Source organism: Rhinoderma darwinii, chromosome 7 (assembly GCF_050947455.1).
Source record: "Rhinoderma darwinii isolate aRhiDar2 chromosome 7, aRhiDar2.hap1, whole genome shotgun sequence".
NCBI lineage: Eukaryota > Metazoa > Chordata > Amphibia > Anura > Rhinodermatidae > Rhinoderma > Rhinoderma darwinii.
The window spans coordinates 43,708,210-43,725,948 of NC_134693.1; the positions used below are offsets into that span (position 1 = coordinate 43,708,210).

At 41.5% G+C, this 17,739-nt stretch overlaps 1 protein-coding gene across 1 annotated transcript in view; it reads right to left on the minus strand.

The window, feature by feature from the left end:
* LOC142657837 (calcium-activated chloride channel regulator 1-like) overlaps positions 1–17,739 on the minus strand; it is a 34,624-nt gene that overhangs the window by 2,381 nt on the left and 14,504 nt on the right. Inside the window, exons 7-13 of the mRNA XM_075833269.1 lie at positions 16,406–16,630; positions 15,503–15,680; positions 13,140–13,246; positions 12,455–12,676; positions 10,040–10,310; positions 8,826–8,990; positions 1,270–1,500 (exon numbers count right to left, since the gene is read on the minus strand). Coding sequence (XP_075689384.1) covers positions 1,270–1,500; positions 8,826–8,990; positions 10,040–10,310; positions 12,455–12,676; positions 13,140–13,246; positions 15,503–15,680; positions 16,406–16,630 — 1,399 coding nt within the window. The remainder of the gene's footprint in view (positions 1–1,269; positions 1,501–8,825; positions 8,991–10,039; positions 10,311–12,454; positions 12,677–13,139; positions 13,247–15,502; positions 15,681–16,405; positions 16,631–17,739) is intronic.

The following is a 17,739-nucleotide window of genomic DNA, read 5'->3' on the forward strand; positions in this document are numbered from 1 at the left end:
GCCCGGTGGCCACCGTAGCGGCTTATCGGTACGGGGTCCGGGTGTCGGACCCGCGCTGATGACATATTGGTGACCTATCTGGTGGATAGGTCATCAGTCGTTAGAAGGTGGAGAACCACTTTAACAGACAGCCTATACTGTACATTATAAATAACCCTTAATTTTACTTGACTCTACCTCTGGCCTGTATGTTTATCAGACCACCCATGAAAATAGGAGCGCTATCACCCTATTAAATATCACACAGAGGCATACCGTGAGTCTCTTGGGCCCCAATTCAAAATAAGTAACAGGGTCCTGCACCATGTGCAATGTGCCATTTATAATACTGGTCTCTTCTTAGGTGCGAGAACAAAGAAAAAAGACAGCACTTCATAGGGCAACAACAATTTCCAATATGATAGCAAAAGGATATTAGGTGGATTCAGCGTGATACAGGTCTCAGATGTAGAAACTGCGGCTAGGCTATTCCTCCCGAATCCTTTGAAATTGTTGGGGATATGCAATATGTCTTCTTGTATTTGTCAAAAACGGGAATCTCTTGCCGCCGCAGCTCCAATAACCTGTTACTGGAGACATATTCAGCAAGATATTCACATTTTTGACAAATACTAGGGCCTAGGTGCTACCTTTGACCCCTTATATCTATACCTCTATAGATATAAGGGGTCAAGAAGTTATTTGTCTGTGACGCTCTAAATTGGAAATTTTCCTGATTTCAAGGAAAGAAAATTGCTTAGAGCCATATAATTTATTTTTTTTATTGTTTGGATACTGTCAAGTCTAGTGATCTCAGCTTTCTTTTTGATTCTCTAAACATCTGGATTGGTGACTGATTGGTGATAATGTACCATTTATAATATTGGTGTCTTATGTGGCCCCACATAACAAGACACCAATATTATAAATGGCACATGGTAGATGGGGGGGAATTGTTACAGATTTTGCACTGGGGCCCAGCAGCTTTGAGTTATGCCTCTCGATGTCATATTGGATCCACATGCCAGAGCAACCATATTGCTCATGAGTCTGTTAAAGTTTGTGAGGAGAGAAGATCACAGCAGACAATGTTCAGCAGATCTCATCTATCTTCGGTGTTGGTCAGTATAATTCATAATGATCCTTTCCACTTTGAGGATATTTTAAACTATAGGATGGAATTTAAGTATTACATTGTACAAGCAAACATTCCAAGTAAAATAGTCACATCACAAACAAGATGAAAATAACATTGTTTCAAATATGTATATCATTACGATTAGCACATACCATTTCCTTTATCTTCATCATCACCAGTCGCTGTCCAGGACAACATAACTTCTAGGCCCTTGATGTCTGCAATCAAATCAGTGATTCTACTAGGCTTAAAGAGATCCGGTAATGGGCCCGATGGCACACTCGACACTACAAAAGCACCTCCTGATGCTGTACGGCTAAAATTTCCCAGATTCAGATCGTCAATGGTAACCTTGGGTTTTGGTGGGTTAGAGAACAAGGTACCTGTTAAAATAGGGAAGTCAGTTAAGGTGACAAAAGCATCATTATGATCATTATTCAACAAATGTTCTTTTTGTGCTTTCTTTTTTAACTTGTCATAGTGACGACTGGGTAGACAGAAGGTCATAGTGAAGGATGTGTCGCTCATTATTAAGCAGATGGAGATTTATGTATTTTATGGGAGTTATTTGACTTCACTACTATACTAAATATAAGTGATAATATACTAAATGTCTTCATTATGTTCTGCATAGGCCACTGCAAGCCCCTGCTATGTGAGCTACCAACAAAAGCACCATGCACCCCTCCTTAAAGGGGTTGTGCAGAATTATAAAAAAAAAAATGATCAAATAAATGTTTTGTTTTTTTTCCAGAAACAGCGCTACTCTTGTCCATGGGATGTATTTGGTATATTGCGACTCATCTATAGTCAAGTGAATGAAGCCGAGCTGTAATTCCAGTCACAGCCTATGTACAGAAGTGGCAAAAAACAGACTCTTTTTATAATTCTAATTCTGTGAAAAAAAGCAGACCCTTTTTCCTAATCCCAGACAACCCCTTTTAACTCCTCTAGTTCCTCCAATCACACTTATTTTCTCCACTGGCTGCCAACCACTTAGAAACGGTAATTCCAAATACTTTCACTAACACTCAGAGCCTCTTTAACCTTATTTCTCCATATAATTCTTCATAATACCATCTTTTGACAATCTTGCTCCCAAATTTCCTCCACTTTGAAATTTCTATCCCAGCCCATCCACCACGTATCCAGCATTCTTCCCCACTTCAAGCTACCAAACATAACCTAAAACCTATTCAAATCTACTTTTTAAGTCAAGGCTAGCACTATCTTTAATTATTATGACAGTACTATCACCTCCACTATCTAACAATGTGCAGCCTGAATGCGCCTTAGGCCACATTCATACTGAGTTTTCCCTGTATTTCACATAAGCATTGGGAAGCTCCTGGCGCATACCACAAACATACCCATAGGATCCCATTATACCGATGAAGGCCAAATAAGAGTTATTTTGGCCTCCATCAGGCCGTATACATTAGGTATACTATTTATTTTTTTGCTGGATAGAATAGCAGAGTAGACTATAGTATTCTTTCCAGAGGCACCCAGTAAAAAATAGATGCGTTAAACGTAAACTTTTTTAACAGGGTAGCCTATGGGTGACGGATGTCACTGTATTGCATCCATCACAGGTATTCGTTAAATGAATATGTCATGAGCTTTTCATGATGTATCCGGTAAACTGATACCATTATAGCCTATGAATAATGCATGTGCTAAACAAATGCCCAACAGAGGCATACATCACCCACAGGCTATAATGGTATCCGTTTAATGGAGAGGGTCATGGGAGTTACGTGTGCATTAAACAGACACCATTATAGTCTATGGGTGGCATATGCCACGGTTAAGCATCCTTGCCAGCCACCGCTTAACGTATACGTTGGGAGCTTTTCCTGCAGATACGTCAAATAGAGACCAGTAGTAAACGGAGTGTGAAAAGAGCCTTACAAAACAACAAGCTCATGTCTGCATTTCTTGAGATTGTAACCCCATATGGACAGAGGACTTATCTAATGTATCTTGTTACTGTCAAGGCTGTACATGCAGGGAAGTAGCCCATGTGGCTGTAATAGGGCCCTTTGAGACAGGGGGCACATTCGAGGTTTATTTTGTCCCCATTATAATGGGTGGTGAGAACCTGCACATGGATGCCTACAAGCACTGCAATGTTAGAACACAAGGATGTGGAAAATGTAAAATGGGTTGTGGGCATCAGAACCGCCTGCCCCAGGTGGTTAGGAGTGGGATGGCGTCATGCAAAATTTAGGAGTTTTGATTTGTATCTTTGCTATGAGCCCCTTGTTCTCTATGTACACCTCTGGTTATTGTTATACACATTCCAGTCACATTATTATGACCACCAGCTAATATCCAGAGTAACCGCTGTGTGCAGCACGGACAGCAGCTAGACTGGCTGGGAGTGAATCAATGAGGTGCTGGTAGGCTGTCTCCGGTGTCTGGCGCCACGCTGACTGCAGCGCATCCCACATTTGCTGGAGTGTGCATGGGGAGGATCCATAGAGCGAACAAGACGGTCGGGGTCCCACAGATGCTCAATTGGGTTCAAGTCTGGCATTAGGGGGCCAGGGAAGTACTTGGAAGTCTTGGTCGTGCTCTTCCAACCACTGTCGGACATTTATAGCCGCGTGACATGTCGCATTGTCTTGCTGGAAGATTCCATCTGCCCCAGGGAAGACAAACCGCATGTATGGGTGGACGTGATCTGCAATGATGGATTCATACCCAAATCGGTTCAGAGTACCTTCCACATGGATGAGTGAGCCCAGAGAATGCGATGAAAAATTCCCCAGACCATAACGGTGATGTGTTCTTGAATTTTGTACGGGTGAATATTACAAAATTCAAGAACACATCACCTGTGCTACCAAGGGGGTGATATACGTCCTAAGGTGTACATGTAATTTACACTATGTGGGTAAGACTAAGAGAGATCTCAAAACTAGAATAAGAGAACATATTGGAAGTATAAGAAATTATGACAAATTGGAAATGGAGACTAAAAAACAAAATAAACTGTTTCAACCTACACCAGTCGCTAGACATTTCAAATACTGTCATAATCTCAACCTCAAAGAACTATCAGGTTGGGCCATTTGCCACCTCACCACGGGAATCAGAGGTGGGGATGTGGATTCCATATTGCTAAAAGAGGAGAGTAAGGCCTCATGCACACGACCGTATTTTTTCACACCCGTAAATACTGGCGTAAATACGGGTCCGGTGTCACACGTATTCCACCCGTTTTGCACCAGTATTTACGAACCCGTGCTCGTAAATATGGGTCCGGTGTCACACGTATTCCACCCGTATTTACGAGCACGTTTTTGGCAGCAAAATAGCACTGCACTAATCGGCAGCCCCTTCTCTCTATCAGTGCAGGATAGAGAGAAGGGACAGCCTTTTCTGTAATAAAAGTTAAAGAAATTCATACTTACCCGGCCGTTGTCTTGGTGACGCGTCCCTCTCTTCACATCCAGCCCGACATCCCTGGATGACGCGGCAGTCCATGTGACCGCTGCAGCCTGTGATTGACCTGTGATTGGCTGCAGCGGTCACATGGCCTGAAACGTCATCCAGGACGTCGGGCCGGATGTCGAGAGGGACGCGTCACCAAGGCAACGGGCGGGAGACCGGAATGGAGAAGCAGGAAGTTGTCTGTAAGTATGAACGTCTTTTATTTTTATTTTTTACAGGATAGGGGATACATGTCTTTTGTTTATGGCAGAGCGGGGAGATACCTCCCCGCTCTGCCATAGTTTTCATTGTAGTCCCGGCGGTAGTTACGCCACTGGGCTGTGGCCTGCAGACCGGGTAGTCCCCTGACCTCGCCTCACCTCGCAACGCTCCCGTAATCACGGGTGAACACACGGAGCCACCCATGATTACGGGAGCCCCATAGACTTCTATGGGATGCCCGTGCCGTTATTACGGCATGAAATAGGGCATGTTCTATCTTTTTTAACGGCACGGGTACCTTCCCGTGAGCAAACGGGAAGGTACCCGTGGCTAACAGAAGCCTATGAGCCCGTTATTGCGGGTCGTAATAACGACCCGCAATAACGGGTGTTTTTACGGTCGTGTGCATGAGGCCTCAGTGGATCTTTAAAATGAACTCTGTGAGCCCTAATGGATTAAACGAATTCTTTAATTTTGGCTGTTTCCTCTAAGGATGTGATAAATTCACAATCATTTTTCCTACCATGTTTCCAATTTGTGTACATAAATAATGCCACATGATGTGCTAAAACATGTTACAAGTCTAGTTAACAACACAATATCATAAGAAGTCCACTAAAAAACTTGAGAAAAAGGTAAAACAATATGGAGAACAATCACGGTCGTGCACAACAATGTGCCACGATTTTAAGGAATATTCACAATATGGCTACCTATACGTAAATGATTAAAAAAATATTGTAGAGGTCCAAACCTCGAGAATATTAAGGATATAATAATCACGGGATTGACACGTATGTGGCAATGATATCTATATAGATACGTAAATACTCTATATTAAACTATATGGAATTATAGCTTACAGCAATGATGTTTAATTCTATTTTAAATTTCTTAACAGTGTATGAACCACGTAATATGTGAATATATGTTTTCTGTGTAGAATTATCACAACTGGTAATCTGAATACTGTATTTAACATAAAGGGTTAATTATATGGAATATATTAAATGTATAATAAAAATAATAATAAATATAAAAATCATTAAAACAACACAAAAAGAATTAATGAGAAATATAAAAACAACAAAATTTCACAAAAACAAAAAAATATATAAATATAGTATATAATAAAATAACTAAAAATAAGAAATATTATAATTTATTTGACAATTCCATATAACTTCCTGACCAAATCATCAATATAGAGGAGAAGAATAGATATCAATTTAATGAAAAATGTGTCTAATTCGCCTTGTGTGCTCAAATAAACCAATAAATGGTTAAGAATCCAACCAATCCATCTAAAATTGCTGAAGATACTTTTGTATGTAGCGGTGATAGGTTGCCACTTGTAACAAAGACATACATCAGAGCTTTGTTAACAAAGGAAACAGTGTAACAAGTCACCCCTATGCTGATTGGCCATAACTAATGTCAGTCAAATTCTGGCCTATAACAAGCACCAGAAACAAAATGCTCCCGCCCCCGGAAGAAGCTGACTCAGTTCAGTGAAACGTACGTCGGGACATACCGACCCTGACAGTAGGGAAAGATTACAGACTACACAGGGCAAGATTGGAGCCATGAATAATAATGAACTAATCCTGCCGAATTCAAGTCCGCTCCAGACAGCTGGAGGGAACGGACGTGGTGACGACACTTGAGACCAGTGTGTTGCTGAGTGCCCATGACGTCGCGGCACTCACAGCCAATACTCTGAAACAGCCAGCAATCCTTACAACTGCACGAACCAGTAGTTTTCACTGCTAACAGGCAGGCTGTCTGTTTGCCTAAACACAGCGTACGCTGCTGTCTCTGTATTGCCGCCGAATTGTGTATCGCAGCGGCAACGCTGAGAACACTAAATAAAACACAACAGGCAGTTTGTCTCTCTGCATTGCCGCATAATTAAGAACCGCAGCGGCAACGCTGAGAACACAAAACGCACTCGGTGACCAGCTAGCTGCTCACTGAGATAGATTGCCTTCTGTCCGCGTTGCTGGCCGAGCTGCTGCTTGAGCCAGGAATGGAACAGCAACGCTGGTAACAGAACAAATACAACACAATCTGAAGACTAATTAACTGTTCATTGACACAAAAATTTTAATCCTTTTGCGCTGCTACTCACCAAAAGTTTGGAGCGGCAACGCTTAAAAGGTAGTCAATGATCAGGCAGTTGCTCATAGAGTTTGAACACAACCTCCTGTAGTGTGCATATGCAAGGTATCTTACAGATACAAAAAATAACCCTTGCAGCATCACCTCCTTTATTTCCACCTGAGTAGTAGGGCCAACAAGCTCCCTACCCAGTGGAATTTGTTTAAAGCTGTAATCACACTGTGCAATAATTTAATCAAAATACCACACAATGTGGCAATAAAGGGGACATTGCACAGTATAATCCTTCTCCTACTACACTAGTCGGTATCAATAAATAAAAAATTGAAGGCGACATTGTCCACCGTGCTCTACCTTTCCTCCTCTCTCCCTATACCTACAATTTTCATGATTTAATAGGTGGTGTACACCAGAGCATGGAGTGATAAATTGAACAACTTATAATATAAATTGGAGGTCTACTCTACCAATTTCTTTTTATGATGTACCTTTGGTAGCATAGGAGCAGTATCCATCCGTCTGCTTCGGAGCCCCATACGCAGTAGGGTTCGCTGAACTGTTGTTTTAGACACGTCCAGTAGCCCCCTGGTTGATTTTCACAGTGAGTTGCTCCACTTTGAGTGTATGTTCACACGCAGAGTCAAAAACGTCTCAAAATACGGAGCTGTCTTCAAGCGAAAACAGCTCCTGATTTTCAGAGGTTTTTTGTGCCACTTGCGATTTTTGCTGCGTTTTTCGCAGCGTTTTTTACGGCCGTTTTTGGAGCTTCTTTCAATAGTGTCTATGGAAAATGGCTCCAAAAACGTCCCAAGAAGTGCCCTGCACTTCTTTTTTGTGGCCGTTTTTTTACGTGTCAAAAAACGCAGCGAAAAATGCTCTGTCGGAACAGAACGCCGTTTTCCCATTGAGATCAATGGGCAGATGTTTGGAGACGTTCTGCTTCTGATTTTTTGGCCGTTTTTCGGGCGTTTACGGCCCGAAAAACGTCCGAAAATAGGTCGTGTGAACATACCCTAACGTGTTGTTCGGCCCTCGTGCACCTTTGTAGCCGACGTTCTCCTCTCAATGGCACGTGGTGTTTCGCAGTTTCCATATCGGTTATTCCTAATGGCGCCATTTGTGCACTCACGATAAACTTTTACCACAGCAGCACGCAAACTGTTCACAAACTGCGCTGTTTGAGAAATACTGCTACCCTTGGCCCAAAAGCCAATAATCATCCCTTTTTGCAACACTGATAAATCACCCCTTATACCTATGGCATCAATGAGTGATATGTGTTCAGACAGCCTATCGCACACCTTATATACCCACCAAGCCAGCCCATGACACGTCACATCCTTCATGGGCTACCCGCTGCCGACGTCGAAAGTAGGAGGTGGTCATAATAATGTGACTCGACTGTATCTATATAAGGGTATGTGCACACACACTAATTACGTCCGTAATATACGGACGTATTTCGGCCGCAAGTTCCGGACCGAACTCAGTGCAGGGAGCCGGGCTCCTAGCATCATAGTTATGTACGACGCTAGGAGTCCCTGCCTCGCTGCCGGACAACTGTCCCGTACTGTAATCATGTTTTCAGTACGTGACAGTTGTCCTGCAGCGAGGCAGGGACTCCTAGCATCGTACATAAGTATGATGCTTGGAGCCCGGCTCCCTGCACTGAGTTCGGTCCGGTACTTGCTGCCGAAATACGTCCGTATATTACGGACGTAATTAGTGTGTGTGCACATACCCTAACCGTTTTGCATTGAAGATCATACTCATTTTTATGTTCTCACCTTTGTTTTGTACTACAGAACTATGGGCGTTAATATACATTAAAAAAAATAAACCCCTTTACGAAACTAACAAATTCAAGTGAATTAATAATAAGTACTTCTTCTAAGTATTGGCATTCACATAATGATAATCTCACCATTCTCAACGTAACCAGGGAGGTATAATGCCCGACTTTTTGGTATGGAGGTTTTGCTGTCTTTCTCTTGACTCTCAACACGTACTTTTAGGTTGTATCTGCCATTTCCATAAAAGTCGGTGAAGAATCTGGTATATATGCCATCATTCTTGATAATATCAGCACCTATAAATAATGCACAGTTTAATTGAGCAAAATATAAAACTACAACTTAACTTTTAGAGCTTCCTATAAATTGTACAAAGGAACACATGGAATCGTACTAATTATTACAAATAATAAAGATTGCAGTACCACTAGTCACCAGTAGATGAACCACAGAAACGAATCTTCCAAACCACATTGTTGCTATATGGTAAGTTATATTTGCTATATGTTGTACATTTAGGCCTCCTGCACACGGGTTGGAAATGCTGCATATTTTTCATCTGGAATTTCCGTGCGGAAATTCCGCAGCGTATTACAGTAGTGGATGAGATTTGAAAAAAAACTCATCCACACGCTGCAAAAAATTGTAAAGAAAAAATGTGCGGAAATTGACCAGCCATGCGGATTCCCAATCTGCAGCATGTCATTTCATACGGAAATTCTACAGCATTTCTGTCCTGTGTGCAGGAGACCTACAGGGGTTTACAGGGAATCAGAAAACTATATTGAAAAACAATGCATTTTGTAATATACTTTCCTCTAAAATTTTGCTGAATCCCTGACGCATCATGGTTTAGATTTTTGGGCAATGATGTATCGTCCATAAAGACGTCACATATTCGCAGGAAACAATCACTACCAACTACAGTGACATTTCGTCTATGGTAATGTAACATCCAATGGCAGAAATTAGCCGCCACAGTAACGTGAAGTGACCTCATTGCGGATGATGAATCTAAATGTCAGCTAATGAGAGCGGTGGGGACTGGAGCTGAAGTATATTACAAAGCTTATTATTTTAAATGTGGGAGGGCTCCAGGGGGTATTCTTATTCTTGTAAAACTCGTGTATATATGTAGTAAAGAGTCAACTGATGGCATGGTACATTGGTGAGCATCCTCAACAAACATATTGCTTGCATGTCCAAATAATTTGTTGTGAAAGGTTGAATGACATCTATAGGTATAAATATATTAACAATAATCTTGTAAAATCTATAACATCGTGTCCATCCTAGCCCATTCTACGTGAAAAACATTATATAAGATTGTAATACAAGAACTAACCTGCACCATTGTCCAAAAGCGGGAGTGTAACCACCTTTCCATTTTGTGGCTCAATATAAGCAGTAACCTTCGCTCCCAAAACTGGAGCAAGTCCTTGAGTGACTGTTGCATACACAATCATTGGACTGGGGAAACTGTTTGTGTCAGCATTCATGTATGTTTCAGCAATGATTGGGGGCACATCCGGATTGGCTGCTCTGGAATTTACGGTTAAGCCGAGGACTTGTTCTCCTGCTTGAGTGTTGCATAGATTGTATTCCCAATCACCTTTCTAAAATTAAATGTACATATTTTGTTAGATTTATAGCCAAGTACAAAGTAAAATGTAGATAGATAGATAGAAATTTACCAGATTAACTTTAGAACTGGCACTGTGGTGTACATTTTTCAATATCTATGAAAGATATAATCACTTGGATTTACAGGCCAAAAGCCTGAGGCTGCACTACTAAGTGGTTTTGATGACATGGTGCATTGTTGACACAGAGAGCTTGTGTGAATTTAACTCACTAAAGTTAAATCTAAAATCAAGATCTGCTTCCTCAATGGCTTGTATAGAGACACTTATGTGAATCCTGATGGTAGAAGTGGATTATAATCCACAGGTATATCCCATTGGCATCACTACAGAAATCAGAATCAGAAATGTATTCAGAATCTCTCAGTAGTGCAGCCTCACGCTTTAGGCCAATTATCATATTTCAGCATAGAAAAAAGGCATTATAAAATGGTTTCACGTTTTAATGTACTGGTCCATTTTTTTTTTTTTGTAGTTCTGGTAGATGTAAGGGCTAATATACAGTGTAATATACGCAGGGGCTTAGCTAGGGGGTGCAGGAGGGCACAACTACAAGGAAAGGAAGGGGGGCGCCAACCAGGGGGAGTGGAGGCATGTGTCCTCTGGGCCGGTACCCCATAGACATTTAGTGCCATGGGCAGCGCATGGGACAGGAGCTGTGTATGTAATGCACGATGTTTTCCTGCACAGGCAGAGCGTGTGTGCTCCGGGGCGGCTGCATTATACGTCACATGTGACGTGATATAATGCAGCCGGCCATACACTCTGCCTGTGAGGAGAACGCCATTGAAGTGTTCAGCCCCAGCTAGCAGACAGGCAGGGAGGATGGAGGAAGAGAGGGCTGGGGAGGAACAGTCTTACACACAGCTCTCCTCCTGTCTGCAACGTGTGACCCCTCATAACATGAAGATCCCTCCACGGAGCTCCAGACTGATAAGTACAGCCGTGTGTGTGTATACAGTGTGTGTGTGTGTGTATATGTATATACAGTGTGTGTGTGTGTGTGTGTGTGTGTATATACAGTGTGTGTGTGTGTGTGTGTGTGTGTGTGTATATACAGTTTGTGTGTATATACAGTGTGTGTATATACAGTGCGTGTGTGTGTGTATATACAGTGTGTGTATATACAGTGTGTGTGTGTGTATATATATATATATATACACACACACACACACACACACACACACACACACACACACACACACACACACAGTGTGTGTGTATGTGTGTATATATACAGTGTGTGTGTGGAGGTGTGTGTATATACAGTGTGAGTGTATATATGCAGTGTGTGTGGAGGTGTGTGTATATACAGTGTGTGTGGAGGTGTGCATATACAGTGTGTGAATATACAGTGTGTGTGTGTGTATATATATATATATATATATATACACACACTGTGTGTATATATATGTGTGTGTAACACACACATATATATACACACAGTGTGTGTATATACAGTGTGTGTGTGCATATACAGTGTGTGTGTATATACAGTGTGTGTGTGGAGGTGTGTGTGTGTGTCTTTATAAATCGTTTTTGTGTGGGAGGGGGGATTTGACTGTAAATATGTGTTGAGTGAGGGGATTCTGTATAAATTGTTTTAGTGGGGAGGATTTGACTGTATGGCCTCGTGCACACTTCCGTCAGCCGTTGTACGGCTGCTAATGACGGTTCCGTAGTAGGAGTAGGACCTACTCTATTTTTGAGAGAACGGCGGCACAGTTCCGTTAAAACAACTGAAGTGTGCATGGCCCCATTGAAATTAATGTGTCAGGGTGCTATCAGTTCAAACAATGGATAGCACCCTGATGAACAAAACTGAAGTGGGCATGAGACCTAAGGCCTCAAGCACACATCCCTTGCCATTTATACGGCTGCATATCATGGATCCGCAAAACAAGGACCGCACATAGAACTACACTGCTTGTAAAATGTACAAATGGCTTATGCTTCAGTTACATTAAAATAAAAGTGAAAAAAAAAATTCTTTGCCCCTGGGTGCAGGAGAACCTAGCTACGCCTCTGAATATACGGGAGACAGGATCTGTGCACAGGATAAATCATGGTTATGTGAAAGAAGAGAAATGTTTGAGTGTAGTGTAGTGTGTGGTTACCTCTGCTGTGCCTGGGATCGTGAGACGAGCAGATTTTGAGATAGTGTCGCTGACAAATTCGCTGTTCTTATATTCTGTCCCTTTTGGATCCTTTAGTACAATATTTGGAATTATATTGTTCCATGTGACTAAAAAGAAAGTGTCATTGCCCACGGTGTTATCAATGGTCACTTTGCCAGTTAGACATTTGCTTGGTTGGATTGTTGTTGCCGTACTTTCAATCTGTTAAGAAAAGAGAATAGAAAATACAACATTAAATTGTGCGGGAACCCTGTCGAATTTACAGGTCATCTAAGTGTTTGGTAGAACTCCAACTCAGCCTCAGTAATATAAATCTCCTGTATTAGTACATAGCCTTTTGCTGGAGGATGCTTGGCATTCGGTGGTGCTTTCTTGAATAAGAAATGAGTCATGTGAAAATGCACTTAAAGGGGATGTCTATTATATGGAGGTCACGGTGTAGGGTGGCAGGCCTCATCTCGGGACCCTGTTCTGGATCACAAGCACCAGCTCTCTATCTGGCAAACCCTGTCTGTCCTCGTAGTATCATACATTTGTATGGCTGCATGATTTACTGCATTGTAGTGGAAATGAACAAATTCCTCTGTTTGCCAGGGGTCTATGTGATGAGGCAAAGATTTCAAGAATATATAGGTCATATTGACATTACATTTTACATACATACCTGAATGGATTGCTGTGTAACATCTCCACTGCTGGATTTGATCCCACTGAAGGAGTCAATCAGACCATTTGCGTCAACATTATCAGATGCATAAAGTTTTATGCCGCCTGTGTGCAGATTGCATACGTTTAATTATACATCATATTATTAGAAATCATTAAAAACCTCAAGCAGCATACAATAAAACAGCATAAAGTTGGAATAAGACATTCAGTTTCTGCTGCAGTTTTTTTCCTGTGAAATTCAGTAGTGGATAAAAGTGGAAGGAAAAGTATAAAGTTTAAAAAACGCATGTAAAAACGAGTTCAAAGTGTTTTTTTTACATGCATTTTTCTTGTCTTTTTTCAAATCTTATAGAAAAGTCTATGAGAGAAATGCCATACCCAAAGTTTTTGTTTTTTTAAAAACGCCACCGACACCAAAAACTCCACATGATAAAACTATGTGTTTCTTGGCTTTCTCATATTTTTATTCTAGACTTTAAAGTGACATCTGGCCTCTGCATTTTTTGAAAAAAAATGAATATTTAAACAGCAAAAAAAATGCTGTGCAAAATATGACTGAAATCGTGTGTGAAGCAGCCCAAAGAAAAGACATACTATCTTCTCTCTTGTGTATTCACTCCTGTGCTTGGCTCAAAAAACTGTATCAAGAACTGCATGTGTGAATCCAGCCTGTTTGGCTTAAAAAAAACTGATCCAAAAACTGCATCAACATTGTCTGTGTGATTTTGGCCTTAGGGCAAAGCCCCACGTGGCGGAATTGCTCTTGAATTCCGCTGCAGACACTCCGCAGCGTTAATCCGCAGCGGAGCCGTTTCTCCATTGCCTTCCACTTCTTTTTAGTAGGCTTCGTTTAGACGTGGCTGAAAATTCCGCTGCGGAGCATAGGCCGCGGTGCGGAATTTGGTGTCCGCAGCATACAATGGTTGTTGCGGACCAGTGGCGGACTGGTTGCGAACTCATGGCGGAAGTTCTCCATTGACTTCAATGGAGATTCTAAATTCCGCAATGAAGTCCGCAGATGTCATGCACATGTTATGTGTGCTGCGGATGCGTCTTGCTTTTTTGACATGACATTTCTTCATTCTGGCTGGACCTATGTATTTCTAGGTCTACAGCCGGACTGAGGAAGTCAATGGGGCTCCCGTAATTACGGGAGCGTTGCTAGGAGACGTCAGTAAATAGTCACTGTCCAGTGTGCTGAAAGAGTTAAGCGATCGGCAGTAACTGTTTCTGCACCCTGGACAGTGACTACCGATCCCAATATACAGCAACCTGTAAAAAAAATAGAAGTTCATACTTACCGAGAACTCCCTGCTTCTGTCTCCAGTCCGGCTTCCCAGGATGACGTTTCAGTCTAAGTGACGGCTGCAGCCAATCACAGGTCAATCACAGGCTGCAGCGGTCACATGGACTGCCGCGTCATCCAGGGAGGTCGGGCTGGATGCCGAAAGAGGGACGCGTCACCAAGACAACAGCCGGTAAGTATGAAATTCTTTTACTTTCACTAGGGAAAGTGCTGTCCCTTCTCTCTATCCTGCACTGATAGAGAGAAGGGAAGTACTTTCACCTCAATACGCAGCGGCTAGTCCGCATCAATTTACTGCACATTTTGGGCAGATCCGCCGCAGAATCTGCAACGCAGATTCTGTGAGGCATTGATGCGGACAGCTGCGCAGGAAAACCGCCACGTGGGGCCATGCCCTTACAGGTGTTTGGAAAAATCGAATAAAACAATGGATCACATAGATCAGAAAATATTTTATGGCTTTATCATCCTAAATACCCTGTTGTTATTTACACTTTTCGGCACCATATATAAACCTTCAAGTATATTATGGAATTGCATGTACAGCTATTTTTTTTCTATATAGACCTGTTAACTGAATTATTCTATATCCAGCAGGAGCAATTCTATTACTAGAGGAGAAATATAATTTGCCACCAAATCTGCCATGTGTGAACATACCCAAAGAGAGCAGCTGTGGGGAATTTAATTTCTCCTCACTGGATCAGTCCTTCTTGCAAAAGGAGCAACATGCTGCCAAATGTTTTTTGTTCCAAGCAGAAAATTTCCACTCTGAAAATATTTCTTTTTCAAGAAATTTCATTCAGAATTCAGATCACATTTTCACACATTTTAGAACTTTCTGTCTTGGATTTTGTGGTTTTCACCTATTTCAATTGAATGGGGATATCCTCATGAAAATCTGCATGTAAAAGCGCATGTTGATTTACAATGTAAATATCATGAATGTCACTGTAGCCTAATAGCTAATGGGAAATTGCTCTGGAGCAGTCAAAACAAAACCAATGCTATTTGACCGTCAAAACAACATTGTGTGATACAAAGTAACGTACCTGTTATATCGGCTAATACTTCCAGTCCTTTATCTGCACTGCCTCCTAGAGCAATGGTATGAATGATGGATCCACTGGCCCTTACTTCTTCAAAACAACTGCTGATGCCACCGTCCTCCCCATCGGTGAGTAGTACTATTTCTGTACCGTATGTGCTTCCATCAAGGTTTTGGTTTACCTAAATTAGGGGCAAACAAAGGACTTTTAAAAGGGGGTTTCCAAGTGTGTTGGTGCCCATGACGTAGACAGCAAAATTGCCATACCCTCTTCCCCAATGTTGAACTCACTTACATGCCTACTTTCTACATGTATTACATTTCACATTTTTACATAGGATGGTTTAGGGATTAGTAATAGTATTACTGTAATATGCCGCAGGGTCCCTGCTAAAGACCCTTATCTATTAGCCAGAACAAAGTGTGTCTTCAAAAAGCATCTCCTGCTCTGGAGGACAGGACATATTCATGCATTACATGGACAGACCAATGTTTTCAATGAGAACTGTGTAATGCTTTATTTCACCAGTGGTAGCGCTGTAGGGAAACTGAACTCTTGCTGCTAGATTCCTCCACAGATCACTGGGGGTCCCAGCAGGAGGACAACCTGTGAACAACTTATCTTTGGGGGACCCTTAAAATAAAAAAATGATTATCCAAAGCACAAAACCTCATCAGCTCAGTGTTTTCTCCTGAACTGCTCAGAGGAGGTTTCTGGGTACTAGGAACTTTGCCCATGTACATAAGTGATTTGCAAATATTATCATGTAAGATTCACAAACATATTATTTGCTGCCATATGTGCATGTTGTTTATTATTACAGTGCTACATTCCCATTAGGGCAAGCCCTGTCCATAGGTCACATTTTTTAGATTAAAAAAAAATATTGAAAAGAAAGTACTGTACCTCGAATCCCTTGCGAACCCCAGCACAAATATTTGTGCCACCAGTAGCTGTTCTTGGAAGAAGCTGCTTCAGTTGTTCACGCTTGAAGGTGTCAACAATTTTAACCAATGCAGATTTAATGTTCGCATCACTGGAGAAAATGACAATTCCAACATAGGATCCAGATTCCACAACTTGCATGATGTAAACTTCAGAGGCTTGATAAAGACGGTTAATGCGATCATACTGCAACGTGCAGAAAAAGATTGATACGAATATGCATTATATAGTGATCAGTCTTCATGTAAACCGTATACTCTACAATTGTAATCTATTTAGTAAAAATGTTTGAGAAAATACATTATGGGCTTATTCAGACGAACGTGATATACGTCCGTGCAACGTGCGTGATTTTCACGCGCCTCGCACGGACCTATATTAGTCTATGGGGCCGTGCAGACAGTCCGTGGTTTTTACGCAGCGTAAAACTCACGACATGTCCGTTCTTTGTGCGTATTTCGCAAATCACGCACCCATTAAAGTCAATGGGTGCGTGAAAATCACGCGCACCACATGGAAGCACTTCCGTAGGACGCGCGTGATTCGCGCAACAGCAGTCAAAAGTATGAATGAAAACAGAAAAGGACCACGTGCTTTTCTGTTTACAAACATACAAACAGAGTGTCATAATGATGGCGGCTGCGCGATAATCACGCAGCCGCGCACGACACACGAGTGCGAAACGCACACGCTCGTGTGAATCCGGCCTAATTCTGATTCTTAAAAAATTGGGGATATGTCCACTTGGATATAATGGAAGTTTTAACAGTCCTATTCGCAATATGAATTGGAAAATAAGGGATTTTTAGGGCATGCTGTAGTACTCTTCAATTCACAGCATGCCTTCTCCTTATTGGTGTACAAAAAAGTATTTCCTAAAGCTGCCATATTAGGGATCAATGTTTCTTCATTGCATGCCATGTTAGAGGTATTTGGAGACACTATACTGTGTGAAAAAGGGTTCCTTCACATTATTTTCAGATTTAATCTTCTGTACGTCTTTTTTTTTTAATCAAAAGAAGGATCAGAGGCACAAGGGAGGGGGAAACATTCCCTAACAATTTTTTAGGGGGGCTTCTCCTCATATATATATATATATATATATATATATATATATATATATATATATATATATATATATATATATATATCTGATCCTCTTTTTGATTAAAGCATACACATGGGAAAGAAGATCTCCTGGACATCATGTGATAGGGATCTCATCTGTAACGAGAGGCGTCAGCTTTATCGTGAAAAATTAGATGTATGGTTTTATCATCATGTGAGGATAATAT